The following is an 18,398-nucleotide window of genomic DNA, read 5'->3' on the forward strand; positions in this document are numbered from 1 at the left end:
TAGAAAATCACCTTGCACAACAATTCTTTAGCAAGTGCCATATCAAGAGCTCTCATAAATACAGAGACTTATACATTTAAGGCAAAAAGGAAGGCTTGAAATTGGTAAGATCTTCATTCAGAAATAAAAACTGCATCTTCCTTGATTCTGGGTGTAATGATACTTACCAGTATCTGTCCATTAGAATGATCTGCTCATAAACTTAGTGTTCTGTAATCTACATTAAATTTCTTCCATTGATATTGATTGGTCTCTTTCCTCTCCTATTACTTGGTTACGGGTCCAAGCATGTAACACTACTAGTACTTCACCATTTGGTTTATGCACGACTAGCAAGAGGTTGAAGTTAGAACAACCCCTTGGTCAGAAAATGAATATATAATAGTTTTTCATTTTAGCCGTTAATATTTTCCCACCATTTCATAGAGCTATCATATTTATTTGGACATTTAAGCATTGTTCTTATATTTACAGATTACTATATATATTAGTTGGATGCTTTATTTTAAAACTGGCTATTTTTATGGTTTAACAGAAACTGTGTGTTAATTTTAGGTTGCCCCCAAGGGACTGAGCCATGTCACTACAATGATGTGTGGTTCATGTTCAAATGAAAATGCGTTCAAGAACATCTTCATCTGGTATCGCAAAACTCAGAGAGGTGAAAATATAGATTTCACTGAAGATGAAAGGTCATCTTGCATGATAAATCAATCACCTGGCTCTCCACCGCTGAGCATTCTATCTTTCAAAGGTTTGTGGTATTTGATAGCCTCACAAATATATTTGAAAATTAGCAGTAATACCTCCTGCAAACACAAGCATATGTATAAAGCAAACAGAATACAGCTTTCTTCTTATGCATGTGGTACAGGTTAATTCACACAACTTTTTGATGGCTGATTATCCATTATCACATTGTATGCTTTTCTCAACATTTTCTTCAGAGGTTGCAGTTTTAAGACATCCATTACATGGATCCTGTGGAGAAGTACAGTCATGCTTGTCATCTGCTATCCATTTATTAAGTGTTCAAAATGTAGGAAAAGTCAGCTCAGTTACAGATATTGACTTTAGGTGAATTTAACAACAAAGTGCATAAAATTTCATTGATACTGACACTGCTCTATACCAGGGAAGAAAGTGTCACATTACCCACATATATAGACATTAATGTCACGGATATTAATACAGATACACACACATGAAGCATTTAGTTCAATCTACCACAAAAGACAGAGCTGAAGATTCTTTCATTTTTTTTAACATTTATTCTATGCATACAGTTTGATTTAACAGAGCTGCATTTCATTTCATTATTTACCTATGGCTGTCACTTCCAATGTCAACAAAAGATTCTAACCAGGAATTAAATCATGTCAAATGTAGTATTGAAGAATGGTTATCTTTTCAGACTCATTGGTTCCTGGGGAGGGGGTTGAAATGCACATAAAATACACTGCATGGGAAAAAAGAATATATAGCATCCAGAAGACATGGTCATATGCCAGTATTGCTTCTTACATGTACACATCACTGACAGATGTGTAAACGATTAGAGATGCAGTTCTCTCTGACAGGTAGACCGGCCACCAGAGTGCGTTAGTGTCATTCAGGTTTAGTGTTGTTAGAGGGCTTGATAGAGCATGTTAGGAACTTGAACAGCACCAGCTGAGTTATCACTGTGAAGCTCTCAGAGATGCAGCATACTCATGTGAGACAGTGTTATCCTAACATTACAAAGTTTCAAAAGGGCTTCATTCTGGGTCTTCATTTGTAGGATCATGCAGTATCCAGATTTGTGGATCATTCAGATATTATGACTGTGTGCTGATGTTGGATTACGTGGGAATATGAGGGCAGGCATACTCACTGTCAAGGTTGTATATCTACAACCTACTCTATGAACCACGGCGAAGTGCCTGGCAGAGGATATGTTGCACTGCACCAGTTATTGAGGCTTTTCCTCATTCCATTCACATATGGAGTGTGGGAAGAATGATTGTTTAAATGCCTTTGTGTGTGCTGGAATTAATCTAAAGTTGGCCTCACAGTTCCTGCGGGAGTGGTATGTAGGTGCTTGTAGTATATTCCTAGAGTCATCTTTTAAAGACAGTTCCTGAAGTAGGCTTTCTTGGGATAGTTTCCATCTGTCTTCAAGAGACTGTCATTTCAGTCTCTTCAGCATCTCTGACACTCCCACGATTCAAACAAACCTGTAACCATTCATGCTGCCCTTCTCTGTATACATTCATCATCCCCTGCTTGCCCTATTTAGTCCCACATCCTTCCACAATATTCTAATGTGGATGCCACAAGTGATTTGTAACCAGTCTCTTTCGTAGACTGATTTTATTACCCTAGATCTCTACCAATAAACCAAAGTCTGTCACCTGTTTTACCCATGACTGAGCGTATGTGGTCATCCCATTTCATATCCCTACAAAGTGTTACATCCATGTCTTTGTAGGAGTTGGCTGAGTATAACTGCGACTCACTGATATTATAGTCACAGGATTACTATGTGTGGTTTTTTTTACAACTTTGAAATCTTTTCAAGATATGATGGAATATTTGTGCATCTTCTTTCAGACAGTGCTTCACTATAAGTAACTGCGCCATTTACAAAAAGTTTGAGGTACTATTAATATTGTCTGCAAGGTCATTAATATACAGAATGAATAGCAAGAGTCTGAACACACTTCCCTGGGGTACACCCAAAGTTTCTTTTACATCTGAAGATCACTCTCCATCCTAGATAACATGCTGTGCCCTTCCTACAAAAAATAATTCAGTCACAAATTTTATTTGATACCCCATATGATTGTACCCCCCAGGGGCTCCACAACTCTTTTGTGAATACGTGCGTGGCGAGCACGGGGCCCCGAGCCATTGCAGCCTTCTTTCTCTCCCGGGCTGCATTTCCTTTCCCTTCCCCTCCTTTCCCCTCCATACCCCTTTCCCCTCGCCCTCTCCTCTCCCTCTATTGGTGTCCTTGCTTATGTTGGCCCCCGCTATCCTCCTGGTTCTGTTGGTTTTACACTCCGGCTTTGTTGCGTAATCATCTCCTCCTTTTGGCATTCCTTGGTCCCCCTCTGGGGTTTGACCTCCATTCCAAAATTTCTCTTCCGTAGTGTGAGCCATTTGGGGAAGAGCACCTTACCTAGTGTCTCCGACGTGTGCCCTCCTAGTACATTCCACCTTTTCTTTTACGTCGTTGTCTGATGCTAGGGTGCATAGCCAGCACGGTAGCCAGCCCGTGTGGTGGGGTCGCTATGTACCCTTTTGGTTGAGCCCCCTGAACACACAGGGATCACACTTCTGATACCTGAGCTGTGACCTCCTCATGCATGCCTTGGAGTGGTTGCTCGTCATCCTGGAGCATTGGAACTCCCGGCAATGGCCGCCGTGCCAGACGGCCCTTGCTGTGGCTGGGTGGCGCCCGTGAGGAGAGCCCCTGATCGGAGTGGGTGGTATCAGGGTGGACGCTATGCAGATGAAACGCATACGGGTCCAAAACTCTGGCCGCTCTTCTGCGGCCGTCTCTCTGCGTGGTACTGATTCCTCAAGTGCTGCTTCTCTTGCCCCTTCGGCCTTCCCTTCCATGGCTACCCCCTGGGAGGAGGGTCAGGCCCATCGTCTAGGGGCAAAACCTTTCCCCCGTTATCTAGTTTGCACCAGGACTGATGGAGATACTTTCACCAGTGTCAAACCTTTATTCTTTGTGGAACACATTGAAGACAAGTTCGGAGAAGTGGACTCCCTGAGCAAGATGCGGTCGGGTTCGTTGCTGATAAAAACTGCTTCGGCTGCCCAATCTGCGGCCCTTTGTGCCTGTACCCATCTTGGCACAATTCCCGTGTCCATTACCCCTCACCAGTCTCTAAATATGGTACAAGGTGTGATTTTTCACAGAGATCTCATCCTTCAAACTGATGAGGAACTTCGGGACAATCTCGGACGGCGGGGTGTTCATTTTGTTCGGCGTGTTCAGAAGGGTCCTAAAGATAATCGAATTGATACTGGTGCCTTTATCCTGGCCTTTGAAGGGGATACCCTTCCTGAGAAAGTTAAGATTATGGTCTATCGCTGTGATGTGAAGCCGTACATCCCACCTCCTAGGCGGTGTTTTAAGTGCTTGCGTTTTGGCCACATGTCTTCTCGCTGTTCCCAGGACCCTCTCTGTGGTGATTGTGGACGTCCACTCCATGAGGGGAGTCCCTGTGTTCCCCCTCCTGTATGTGTAAATTGTCATGGTAGTCATTCTCCACGTTCAGCAGATTGCCCAGTCTATAAGAAAGAAAAAAAGATACAGGAGTATAAGTCCCTTGATCGTTTAAGCTACACAGAGGCCTGTAAGAAATATGCACGATTGCACCCTGTGTCCATGACATCTAGTTACGCCTTGGTTACATCTTCATCCCTTCCTCCCCCTTCCTTACCCCCATCCCGGACCCCTCTCCTTCCCCCCTCCCCTGCGGCTCCCACACCTTCTCCTCTGGGCGCTGCTCCCCCTCCCCAGCCGGAGAAGTGTCCCACTCCTTCGGCGTCTGCCGGTCAAGGGCGCCTCTCCCGGGATGCCCCTTCCCGGCACCTTCCAGGTCAAAGGTCTGCTGCAGCGCGGCGACCGCGAGAGCCGCGGTCTATCGGCCCCCAGGTCGCCCGGTCTCTTTCTGTTCCTGATCTTGCTGCAGCTGGCTCCATTATACCACACAGCCCTCCTCGATCTCAGCCTGAAAAGAAGAAGAAACATAAGTCCCGGGACAAAGAGCCTCTGGTGTCACCGGAGGTCCCTTCCCCGACTTCACAACCGGATTCTGACCTGTCGTTTATGGATGTCGCCCCCTCCTTGTCGGTGACGGGTGGGGACCCGGCGGTATGACTGGATTTAGCGTGTTCAGCCCTCATTTAAACCATCGTTCTGTGGTTCTCCAATGGAATTGTAATGGCTACTATCGTCACCTTCCGGAATTGAAATCCCTTCTTTCGTCCTACTCAGCAGCTTGTGTGGTTCTCCAGGAATCTCATTTTACTGATGCTCACTCACCGACCCTCCGTGGGTTCCGTGTTTTCTGTCGAAATCGGGTCGGACCCTTGCGGGCTTCTGGTGGCGTTTGTACGTTGGTCCGTACAGACATTGCTAGCACGTGGATTCCTCTGCAAACTACATTGGAAGCGGTTGCTGTTAGGGTCCACTTAGACTCTGCAGTCACAGTATGCAATCTTTATCCCCCTCCTGACAGGACTCTTACACCTGCTGCCTTAACCACCCTTCTTCAGCAACTTCCTCCTCCCTTCCTCCTCCTTGGGGATTTTAATGCTCATCATCCTTTGTGGGGCAGTGCCTTTCCATCTAGACGAGGTCTTCTTATAGACCAATTTATTGCAGACCACGACCTGTGCCTTCTTAATGATGGCTCCCCTACTCATTTCAGTGCTGGTCATGGTACCTTTTCTGCCATTGATCTTTCTCTTTCTTCTCCCTCTCTCTTCCCTTCATTACATTGGTCGCCACACGACGACCTTTGTGATAGTGACCATTTCCTGTTGATTATCACGCTCCCTTCCCGCTCCCCGATGGAGAGGTTACCTCGTTGGTCTTTCCACCGCGCCGATTGGCCTCTATATACTGCACAGGTCGAGTTTTCTCCCTCTTTGTCGGGTTGTATTGATGACGTCCTACGTGACGTGTCTGACGCGATTGTTCGCGCTGCTAACCTTGCTGTCCCGCGCTCATCTGGACAATTTCGTCGTCGGCAAGTCCCGTGGTGGAGTACGGCCATTGCCATTGCCATCCATGATCGCCGTCGAGCTTTGCAACACTTTAAGAGGCACCCATCTGTAGCCAGCCTTTCTACCTTTAAGCGCCTTCGCGCTAAAGCCCGTTATTCAATCAAACAGAGCAAGCGGATATGTTGGGAACGATTCGTTTCTTCCCTTGGTTCCACTGTCCCTCTGTCACAGGTATGGGCTACACTTCGCTCTCTCCAAGGTTGCCATCGGCAGTCCACCCTCCCAGGCCTTCACCTCCCAGATGGCATTTGTACGGACCCATTAGTTCTCGCAGAACATCTTGCGACCCATTTTGCAGTGGCATCAGCGTCGGCCTCCTATCCAGCTGCTTTCCTTCATCAAAAACAGCAGGCTGAAGCTGTCACCTTATGTTTCACCACTTGTGAGTCAGAATCTTACAACGAACCTTTCACTGAATGGGAATTTCTTTCTGCTCTATCTTCTTCTCACGATACGGCCCCTGGCCCAGATTCCATTCATAACCAGTTGCTTCAACATCTCAGTGCTCCACAACGGCACCATCTTCTTCGGGTGTTTAACCGTATCTGGCTCCAGGGTGACTTCCCTTCTCAGTGGAGGGATAGCATTGTGGTTCCTGTCCTTAAGCCTGGTCAAAACCCCCTATCTATTGACAGCTATCGGCCAATTAGTTTGACCAATGTTGGTTGTAAGTTACTTGAACGGCTGGTAGCCCGTCGGCTCACTTGGGTCCTCGAATCTCGGGATCTATTGTCCCCTTACCAGTGTGGCTTTCGAGAGGGACGATCTCCAATCGATCATTTACTTCGCTTGGAATCCGCAGTTCGGCAGGCTTTTTCCCAGCGCCGCCATTTGGTTGCAGTGTTTTTTGACCTTCGCAAGGCCTATGACACGGCCTGGCGCCATCACATCTTACTAACCCTTCATCAATGGGGTCTTCGGGGCCCACTCCCGATTTTTATCCGCCAGTTCCTGATCCATCGGTCATTCAGAGTTTGAGTTGGTACTGCTTTTAGTTCTCCACGGACCCAGGAGACGGGCATCCCACAGGGTTCTGTCTTCAGTGTCCTTCTTTTCCTCATTGCTATCGATGGACTTGTGGCCTCTGTCGGTCCCTTGGTCGCCCCTGCCCTGTATGTGGATGATTTCTGCATTTGGGTTAGTTCCTCCTCGATGCCATCTGCAGAACGGCAGCTCCAGGTGGCTATACGGCGTGCCTCTGCATGGACCCTCTCACACGGGTTTCAATTCTCTCCTTTAAAATCGCGGGTGGTCCACTTTTGTCGCCGTACTACGGTCCACCCTGATCCAGAGCTCTATCTCGCTGCACAAAGATTGCCTGTGGTTCCACAGTTTCGTTTCCTAGGTCTTCTTTTCGACAACAAGCTCACTTGGCTGCCCCATATCAGACTCCTGAAGGTAGGATGTTTCCGTAAACTCAATGTCCTTCGCTTCCTTGCCCACTCCTCTTGGGGTGCGGACCGTTCCCTCCTCCTCCGTCTTTATCGTGCTCTAGTTCTGTCACGTTTGGACTATGGTTGTCAAGTTTATGGTTCAGCTGCTCCTTCCACGCTGCACGTTCTGGATCCGGTCCACCATCATGGTATCCGTTTGGCCACCGGTGCCTTTCCTACTAGCCCTGTTGATAGTCTCCTGGTTGAAGCTGGGATCCTCCCCCTTTCTGTTCGGCGGTCCCAGCTTCTGGTGTCTTATGCCCTTACTATCCGTTCTTCTCCCGCTCATCCTTCCTATTCTATCCTATTCCCAGACCATGGACGTCGCCCGCCTGACTCCCGCCCTCGGGTGGGTTTACCGGTTGGACTGCGCCTTGCGTCTCTTAACCGTGATTTTCGGCTTCCTTCTTTGTCCTGTCTTCCTCGCTCCCTCCCCTCCACCCCTCCTTGGTTAGTTCCTCGGCCTCGACTTCGGATGGCTCTCCGCCGCGGTCCGAAAGATTCCATCCCCCTGGTGGTGTTCCGTTCCTTTTACCGCCAAATTTTATGGGAGTTTCGGGATGCTGTTGTTTTTTACACTGATGGCTCTAAATCTGCTGATCATGTTGGGTATGCCTTCACGTCCTTTGTTGGAACGGAAAATCATCTACTGCCACCCTCATGTGGGGTGTTTACTGCGGAATTGATGGCAATTTCCCGGGCCCTTACCTTTATTAAACAATACCAACACAACCGCATTTTGTTATGTACGGACTCGATGAGTGGCCTTCTTGCTATTGACCGGTGTTTTTCGCGCCATCCCTTGGTCTCTGCCATCCATGACCATCTCGCTGATCTTCACCGTGCTGCTTGTTCCATTGACTTCCTATGGGTCCCGGGCCATGTGGGTATCCCGGGTAATGAGCTCGCTGATCGTTTGGCTAGGGGAGCAGTTACTTACCCCCCGTTTTCTGTAACCCCTCCTGCAGCGGATTTACGGCTTCACATCAAATCCCACTTTGCACAGTCATGGGCCAATTCTTGGGAGGCTACTCCACTGTCTAATAAACTTCGTGCCATTAAGGTGAATCCAGGCCCATGGCGTTCTTCCTTTCGCCTCTCCCACAAGGACTCGACCACACTGTGTCGTCTCCGCATTGGCCATACCAGGCTGACCCATGGTTTCCTTTTGCGTGACGAGCCACCCCTGCTATGTGGTTGTGGAGCCTTCCAGTCAGTGGCCCACATTTTGGTTGAATGCCCCCTTCTTTTGGCTCTGCGTGCTAAGTACAGACTCCCCCACACTTTACCTTTGATGTTGGCTGACGATTCCCGGATGGTCTCTCTGGTTCTAGGTTTCCTCCGGGAGAGTGGTTTTTATTCTCAGTTTTAAAGTTTTTAATCTCCCTCTGGTGTTGGGGCAGGGCGGTGAGTGTTTGGGTGTCTCCCACTGTAGGCAGTGTTCAGAGATTCCCGATTCACCTCCCTGACCGGAATCCTCTTTTCTTTCCCTTTTACTCTGTTTTTACCTCTTCTTTTTAAGGCTTGGTTAGTTTTTCTATTCCAATACGTACTTTCTGCATTATAGCAGTTGTACCTTTTAAGTCACAGGTGGTCTTGCCTATGCTGCTTCAGCATAGTGTTGGGTTCGTTCTCTTGCCAACTTCCCTCATTTGTTTTTACTATTGACAACGTGACTGCCCTTTTACGTTTCCCCTTTTTCCGTTTTATTGTTCTGACTTTTCTGAGATGTCCCGTTAGCAGAATGGAGTCTATTTGAAACAAGGGACTGATGACCTTGCTGTTTGGTCCCTTTAACCTCAAACAACCAACCAACCAACCCATATGATTGTACTTTTGACAATAAGCGTGGATGTGGTGTTGAGTCAAACACTTTTCAGAAATCGGGAAATATTGCATCTACTTGACTACCTTCATCCAAAACTTTCATTACATCATGTGAAGAAAGTGAGAGTTGTGTTTCACATGATCATTGTTTTCAGAACCCATTCTGGTTGCCATGGAGGAAGTCATTCTGTTCAGAGATACCTCATGTTTCAACTCCAAATATGTTCTAAGATTTTACAACAAATCATTAAGGATGTTGGGTGCTTTCTTCCAACTGCTGGGCATGGCTTCTTGTTCAAGGGTTGACCAAATGTTTTCAGATTTTGTGAAAGATCATTTGACAATATTCTGCTACGGTAGTCGTTGAAGGGCTCACACATTGTCCTCTTGACAGATAAACATGTTCCTGTCAACTGCATCTGATCACCATAAGAGGGGATCCCATATTGTGCACCGAGCACATTGTAACCCAGTTCACATCTGGGTGTGCCATATCTGTGAGCGAGTAATGGACTCCCTGCAATATTCTGTTGTATCAAGCACCATTTGTCAGAGGCTAGTAACAGCTGGACTAGGGAATTACTGTTCCATGTGTAGGCTGCCATTAACACTCCCACACAAATGGCTGTGTTTGGAGTGATGCCATGACCAGGAAGCATGGATGCCTGGCAAATGCCATCTGTGATGAATCAAGGTTCTGCACTACATTGGATGACCATAATTGGTGAGTATGGCTGTGGCTTTGGGAGATACCCTATTTATCCAATATTTTGTAGAGGCATCAAGGAGCAGGGAGCCATTGGGTGTGATGTCAGTTCATGGCTGATAGTGGCAGAGGAAAATCTGATGGTGCAGCGGTATGTCATGGACTTCCTGCATTCTCGTGCATACACTTGTCATGTGACAGGATCGTGGTGCCTTTTCTCAACAGAACAATAGTCATGCTCAACTGGCATATGCCTCTATGAACTATCTGCATGATCTTGAGATACTATCATGGACGACAAGATCATAATATCTGTCCCTGATAGAATGTGTGTGGGACCGGCTCAGACGTCAACCCCATCCCAATGCCAGTATCTAGAATATCAAATACCAGTTACAACAGGTGTGGAGCAGCTTGTCTAGAAGAGGATGCAACAGATTTGACATCTTTCCCTATGAAATCAGTGCATGCATCAAGGCGAGCTGGTGCAATGTCATACTGATAAGTTCTTTCTAAGTTCAACTCAGATTTGTTATCACCAAAATAACATCACACATCCTATCAACATGAGAAATTTCATTTAGTTTCCTCCTGTCCTTCTGTGTGCTTAACTTTTCTCTTCCACTAGTGTGTATACAGGGTGATTCAAGAAGATAGGCAAATATTGTAAAATGTTATTCTACTAGTAAAATTAAAGAAAAAGTTCATATAAACATAGGTCCGCAAATGTTTAGTTACGGAGGTGGCTAATGAAAGATTTTGCCTGAAATTTAGCAACTTTGCTACTATGAAGCCATTACAAAACAGTACAAGGTTAAAGTAAAGCATGATTTCCATTTATTTTGTTGTTATTGATCTGGTGAATCTAATAAAACATTTCCCAGGTGTGTATCTGCACTAGTTTTCCAGAACATTCAGAGAAGCAAAGATTATTATACAAGTAAATTTGCTTACTTTCCATTAAGAATGTAGAAAAATTTGTCATTATTGGTCACCATTAGTGAGTTGTTTCGTTCGTTTCCCGACCTTGAAACGAATTCGTTTCCTGTATTGTTCATTGAAAGCTTTGTTTTTTTCAGTTTAACATGAATTCACATGTGCTATGGTATTAATAAAAGCAGAGTATCTGACACATTCATACAGTTTCAGTTAATGTTATTATCATCATTTTCCAAAATTAAATTCTCTGCAACTTCTGTTGAAAACTTTGTGTGATTGTCTGGAATTTAAAAAACAAATTGGACCAAGTAGTTAATAAGCTAAAAATATTCCAAAATTGTGCCTTTGCTTCTCTGGATGTTGTGGAAAACTACTTCAGTTACACATCTGGGACATGTTCTATTAGATTCACCAGATCAACAACAACAAAATAAATGGAAATCGTGCTTTACTTTAACCTCATACAGTTTTGCGATGCCTTCATATTAGCGAAGTTGCTAAATTTCAGGCAAAAAATTTTATTAGCCATAAGTCCATAACCAAACATTTGCGGCCCTATGTTTATATGAACTTTTTTCTTTAGTTTTGCTTGTAGAATAACATATTAAAATATTTGTATATCTTTGTGAATCACCCAGTGTAGCAACAGCTTCCCAAATACAAATCAAGTAGTAGTGGCAGAGCAAAACTGTTACCCAGTAGTATGGCGGAAGAGAAATTAAGACTGTGCGAGACTTTACATTTAAAGTCTGCTATATAATATGGAAAATCTGACTAAACACAAGAATTGATTAATGTATTTTAGAGGCAATTAAAGATGCAGAAATTAGATTCTGATAAAATACAGTACAATCAAAAAGAGATGCATTCTTCTTGGGTTTCTAATTAACCATTATCCTTATACTGGAATTGTTGCACTTGACCACTTGCTATTGATCAATTAAGTGATACTTCTAAACCCCCAAACTGAAGAGAGAAATTGAAGAAGAGCTGAACAAAGTTTTATCTACATGATTAATCTGCAGTTCACAATTAAATCCCTGGAAGAGGGTTCATCGATCCACCTTTAAGGTACTTCTCTACTGTTCCATTCTCAAACAGCGTGCAGGAAAAACAAACTCTTGAATCTTTCCATGTGAGCTCTGATTTCTCTTATTTTATTATGATGATCATTTCTCTCTATGTAGGTGAGTGCTAACAAAATATTTTTCACCCTCTGAGGAGAAAATTGGCGATTGAAATTTCATGGGAAGGTCCGGTCACAGTGAAAATTGCCTTGTTTTAATGACTGCCACCCTGATTCATGTATCATACTCGTACTGTAGTGATTCGAGAATTTCGGTGTAAATTCTAGAACCATTTGTCATTCTACCACCTTGAACATATGATATTTTAGATGTGAGTGTGGGATGATAGAATCCTACCTACAGCGTATCACATGTTTGTGCGAGAAGAATGAAGATGCGGTGGTCGAACGGCACTGACAAGTACCTGTCGGGCAGTCCATGGATGTTTAGTGAGTGCATTTATGTAACTCTGTGATAATAGTGTCCATGACTATTGTAGTGAAGAAAGGACAGTTGAGGGGGGGGGGGGGGAACCTTGTCGAAGGGAAGACGTGTGTTAAGATTCATGTTGAGAATGGACATGGTTATTAAGCCAACTTTCTCTTATATGTAAATTAAATTTTTTTCTGATGTTTGGACACTAGAGAGACTTACTAACCAGTATTTATTTATGTGAAGAGTGGTATTGTGTAAAATGTCTGAAGTTCAAATATACATCATTGGTTGAATCAAATGAAACTTTGTACGTCTACTTATTTTTATAAGTAGCAAAAGTCTTGAGAAATTCCTGTAACTAACAACATGATTCAGAGAAGAAGAGAAAGAGGGTTAGCAGCAGCAGGCTAAGCACCAAGGAAGGTTGGCCGAACATCTCAATTAAGTCATCTCATTAAAGAAGTGGAAGTTTGAATACATACTTCAAAACTTTAAGCCGTCCAAACCGTTAGAATGCCTGTGGCACTCTCTGCTTTATTGTGCAATAATACATAACAAGCTGCTGCTCTTTGAACTTTTTCAATGTCCCCTGTCAATCCTATCAGATGTGGATCCCACACCCCACAACAGTACACCAGAAGAGGGTGGATAAGTGTACTGTGAGCAATCACTTCAGCAGACTCTTTACATTTTCTAAGTGTTCTGCCAATAAATTGCAGTATGTGATTTGCTTTCCCCACAACATTATCTGTGTGACCTTTCCAATTTAAGTTACTCAGAATTGTAATCCCTAAGTATCTAGTTGAGTTTGCAGTCTTCAGATTTGTGTGATCTATTGTGTAATTGAAATTTAGTAAATTCTTGTTAATGCTCTTGTGGATGCCTTCACACTTTTCATGACTACCGTACAGATGTCTTGTCTAAATCATTTTGTTTTGATCATTTGGTGAAGTTTACATTATGGTAAATAACAGCACCATCTGCAAACAATCTACTAGGACTGCTCAGATTATCTCCTAAACTGTTTATGTAGATTGGGAAAAATAGAGAGTCTATAACACTTCCTTGCGGGAATGCCAGATGTTGCTTCTGTTATTCTCAATAACTTTTCATTGGTTACTGTGAACTGTGACCCTTCTGACAGGAAATTGTGAATCCAGTCACACAACTGAGACGATACTTCATAGTCATGCAATTTAATACAAGTTGCTCGTGAGGAACGGTGTCAAAATCTTTCTGGAAATCTAAAAATACGGAATCAATTTAATGTCCCCCCATCAGCAACACTCACTGCTTCATGAGAATAAAGAACTAGCTCTGTTTCACAAGATCTATGTTTATTGAATCCTTGTTGGTTATTTGTCAGTAAATTGTTTTCTTCGAGGTGATAATGTTAAAGTGAAAAATATGTTCCAAAATCCTACTGCAAATCAATGTTAGTGATATAGGTCTGTAATTCAAGCAGATTACTCCTATTTCCTTTCTTGGGTATTGGTGTGAATTGTACAACTTTCCAGTTGTTAGATACTGATCCTTCTATGATTGAGTGGTTGTATAACAGTACCTGTATGAAATGAGCATCAAGATGGCGGCGATTGAGAAGTTTAGTGAATTTGTGCCTCCAGTTATTTCGAATTTTCAAATGTTATCCGGCATCAATAGCAAGAAGATGATCAACAAAAGTGCTTCACAAAGTTTCAAGTCTAGTGCCACGCAAAAAACCTGCAGTGAAAAATCATCCAAATCAAAATGTAAGTGTGTAACATGTGAAGTCCATCCTGACAAAGCAAAACTAGTTGAAACTATTAATTCGTTGCAAGAAATTGTGCGCAGATCCTTGGCAGAAAACACTGTTAGCTGATAGACTCAAATGTCTTGAAAATGATCATGGAAAACTAAAACCCGGCAAGCAGGGCGTAAGTGAATTCGACAGAAATAAAGTGTACACAGTAACAGGCCGGCCGAAGTGGCCGCGCGGTTCTGGCGCTGCAGTATGGAACCGCGAGACAGCTATGGTCGCAGGTTCGAATCCTGCCTCGGGCGTGGATGTGTGTGATGTCCTTAGGTTAGTTAGGTTTAACTAGTTCTAAATTCTAGGGGACTAATGACCTCAGCAGTTGAGTCCTGTAGTGCTCAGAGCCATTTTTTTGTACACAGTAACCGATGATTCCGTCGCCATTTCAAGTTTTCCATCACATTCTGGGTGTACTGCTAACGCAAACCATAGCGCAATCATTTCGTCGTTTTTAGTAATAAATTCTCCTGCCGTGCTCCAAAAAACGGTAGGCCTATCTACAAAAGATCAAATCGTGCACCATCTGAAAGAAAAGCCTGTTATTAAGCAAAATGTGGAACCTACACAACAGAGTCTGTGTAAAATAAAGTGTGCGGATATCGTAAATAGTGTTTCTTCTTCAGTAATAGCTCAAAAAAACAAATTCGATATCCTACTACAAAACAGTGGTCATTGTGAAAAACAAACTTCTGCTGCATACAATAAATTTGCTCCCAAGACCGCAAAGTTAACACAGGTTCATAGTTATCAAAAAAGGTTACCGAATGTGCAAAAACAGAATATATCTACACAGCAAAAACACGTTTCAAAACCTTCTAGCCCCAAAACTGTGATAAACAAAAAAAATTGTGTGCTTGGTGACAGTCATGGACGTGGAATTTCAGCACTATTGAAAGATAAATGTAATTTAATGGTAACAGGTTTTGTGAAGCCAGGAGTGCAGTTTTGTGAGGTAAATAAACTAACAAAGTCTACTGATGTATCTCACTTAAGTAATTGTGATTTTGTCGTGCTTCTAGGTGGTTCAAACGATATATATAGGAATGAAAGAAAAGGGTTTGCAAAAGAAATGAAGGAATGCTTAAACAACCTATTACATACAACTGTACTCGTTGTTAACATTCCTCATTGTTATGATTTGCCTTCCTGGTCCTGTGTCAACCAAGAAATTTACATTGCAAACAAACTGATATCAGAAATATGTTCTACATTTCATAACGTAGAGATAATTGATACATACAATTTAGGAAGAAGATTTCATACAGCTCATGGACTACATTTAAATATGTTAGGAAAAGACCAAATAGTAGAAAAACTCCAAAATCATATCCTGAAGAAATCAGCCCCAAGTATCAAGATCGCCAAACAACCACAAATTACAAAATGGTTGAGGCCAAAAACAGCTTTGATGGAAGCAGAACTGTGTCAACCACTCAAAACCATCTCTGCTACTGAAAATTGCGTGCAAGAAGCCACACACAAAAATAAATTCTCGGCCAATTTTTTAGGGTAAGTGCTGTGTCAGAAATACCTTTAGAAAAGAAATTAATTAAACCCTTAACTGAAAAGTCACAAAGTCCATCATTTCTTGTATTACACCATAATGTCCAGTCATTCAGAAATAAGATTCAAATGCTGGAAGTGTTACTTCAGTCTCAAATAAATCCAGATGTAATATGTATTACCGAACACTGGCTGTCTAAAGAAGAAATTCAGTCAACCTCTATTCCAAGGTACTCATTAACAAGCTTTTATTGTAGGAATTTCTCCACACATGGCGGTACTGCTATATTTGTAAAGGACCAGATAAAATTCAGTGAGGTGGGCCTAAATGAACAGGTTGCATTATCTGAAGATAAGGAATTTGAGCTTTCTATGGTTAAGCTGCCTGATCTAAACTATATAATTATAAATGTATACAGAGCACCAAGTAGTAATATTCCAAATTTTATGACCAAATTAGAAGTTCTGCTGAATAGTGTCAGCTCATTAAATATTAGAATAATACTTTGTGGCGATTTTAACATTGATTTATCAAAATACAGTAATGCTAAACTTGATTTGTTAAACATGACCAAATCCTTTATTATGATCCCCACAATACACTCTCCAACAAGATCAACAGAGCATACTGATTCAATAATTGATCAAATCTTCATAACTGATACTGGTTACAAATTCACTGGTGAAGTACTGAGCATGGGATACAGTGACCATGATGCTCAGCTACTGAGCGTTGACTTGGAAAATAGTAAAATCAGCCCCAAAAAAGTATTTCAAAGAAGAAACTTTTCAGATGACAATATTGGGATTTTTAACTTCCTATTAGCTAAGGAAAATTGGGACAGTGTTTACATGCAAACAACTGTTCATAATATGTCCTTAAGCTTCCATAACACCTTCCTTTATTACTTTAATACAGCATTTCCTTTTGAAACAAAAACTTCAAGCAATCAAAATAGAAAGTCGTGGGTAACAAAAGGAATCAAAATTTCTAGTGAGAGAAACAGATTTCTCCAATATTGCTCCAAAAAATACATAGTCACTGAAGAATTTTCTGACTATTGTAAAGCCTACAAAAAAACTTATCTTAGAGTGATTAGACAGGCAAAATTTTTATGGAATGCAATTTCATAAGAAACTCTTCAAACAAAATGAAAGCTATGTGGAAAGTTATTAAAAAAGAAACTTGTAGTTCAACACCTAAAAAGGAAAACATTTCTCTAACACTTAATGACTCTAAGGTCACAGATCCATACACAGTTGTAAACAAGTTCAATGAATATTTCACCTCACTAGCAGAAGATCTCATTCAGGCAAACTGCAAGGTATCGTTCTTCAATTCCACCAATACGTCAAACAGCACTAATGCTACAATGTTTGTTTATGAAACAAACCCTGATGAAATTAGGAACATAATAAAATTTTTACCCAATAAAATCTCTAGTGGCTATGATGAAGTACCTGACCTCATATTAAAGGTGTGTGCTTCCCATATAGTAAAGCCATTATCAACCATCTATAACCAATCATTAAAAACTGGCATTTTTCCAGATGCTCTCAAAATAGCTAAAGTCTCACCATTACTAAAGAAAGGTTCCCCTGATTTAATATTCAATTATAGACCATTATCCATATTAAGCATCTTTTCAAAAATCCTGGAAAAACTTTTTTATGACAGGCTTATGAATTTCATAAAAAACCACGCACCAATCGGCATTCAACAACATGGTTTTAGTAAATCTTTATCCACCCAGACAGCAATTTTTGAACTGTTGGACCACATACTGAAATCAATTGACCAACATAATATAGCTGCAAGTATCTTCTTAGATCTCTCTAAAGCCTTTGACGTACTAGATCATAAAATACTGCTTGCTAAATTGGAAAGAAGAGGAATAAGAGGTGCGGCTCACAACTGGCTATGCTCTTACCTACAAAACCGCAGACAGAAGGTTTCACTTCAATACGATATTAATGTACAGAATAAAATAAATAACACAGTTTTCCTCTCGGAGGAAAGAACAATAAGATATGGTGTTCCCCAGGGTTCTGTTCTAGGGCCATTACTTTTCCTCATTTACATAGATGATCTTGTTGAATGTATGAGCCCACAAAAAACTATCCTGTTTGCTGATGATACAAGCATAGTGATGACTGGATCTAGCCCTGAATCCCTTCAGACAATATCTGATAACTCTATGAAAAAACTTTCTGTGTGGTTTAACAAAAATGCCCTAATTGTTAATAGTGGGAAAACGGTGTGTATCAACTTCCATCTAATTCCCACATCCAATCAAAAAACTATCCAAGTAAAGTTAAATAATGATAAAATTGAAAAAGTAAATGCAATAAAATTTTTGGGTCTATGGGTCCAACAAAATTTAAAATGGGACACACATATAAACAACTTATCAAAGAAACTCTCATCATTGTGCTATGGACTAAGAATACTAAAATCTACTACAAGTAAATCCACACTAATGCAAGCCTACCATGCGCAGTTCCACTCATTGCTCCGCTATGGAATCATCTTTTGGGGAAATTCAACTCACAGCACAAATATATTTAAACTACAAAAAAGAGCACTGAGGATAATCTGTGGCCTCAAAAAGCTGGAATCCTGTAAATGTCAATTTATAAAACTTAATGTTCTAAGCATCCCATCCCTATTCATTCAAGAAACAATCCTATTCACCAGGGAATATCTCTCAAGAACAGGCAAATTAATCCAAAACAATGATATACACGCTCATTATACCAGAGGGCAATCTAATATCCATCAAATTTTTTCAAGGACATCATCATACCAAAAATATATAACTCATTTGGGTGTCGTATTACACAATAAAATTCCAGAACAAATAAAAACTACTCCAGATCCAATATTTAAAAATAAACTA

At 41.9% G+C, this 18,398-nt stretch overlaps 1 protein-coding gene across 1 annotated transcript in view; it reads left to right on the plus strand.

The window, feature by feature from the left end:
• Nucleotides 1–18,398, plus strand: part of LOC124792438 (4-aminobutyrate aminotransferase, mitochondrial) — a 113,051-nt gene that overhangs the window by 24,233 nt on the left and 70,420 nt on the right. The window contains exon 5 of the mRNA XM_047257941.1: nt 556–754. Within this exon, the coding sequence (XP_047113897.1) occupies nt 556–754 (199 nt within the window). The remainder of the gene's footprint in view (nt 1–555; nt 755–18,398) is intronic.

Source organism: Schistocerca piceifrons, chromosome 1 (assembly GCF_021461385.2).
Source record: "Schistocerca piceifrons isolate TAMUIC-IGC-003096 chromosome 1, iqSchPice1.1, whole genome shotgun sequence".
In the NCBI taxonomy this organism is placed as follows: domain Eukaryota; kingdom Metazoa; phylum Arthropoda; class Insecta; order Orthoptera; family Acrididae; genus Schistocerca; species Schistocerca piceifrons.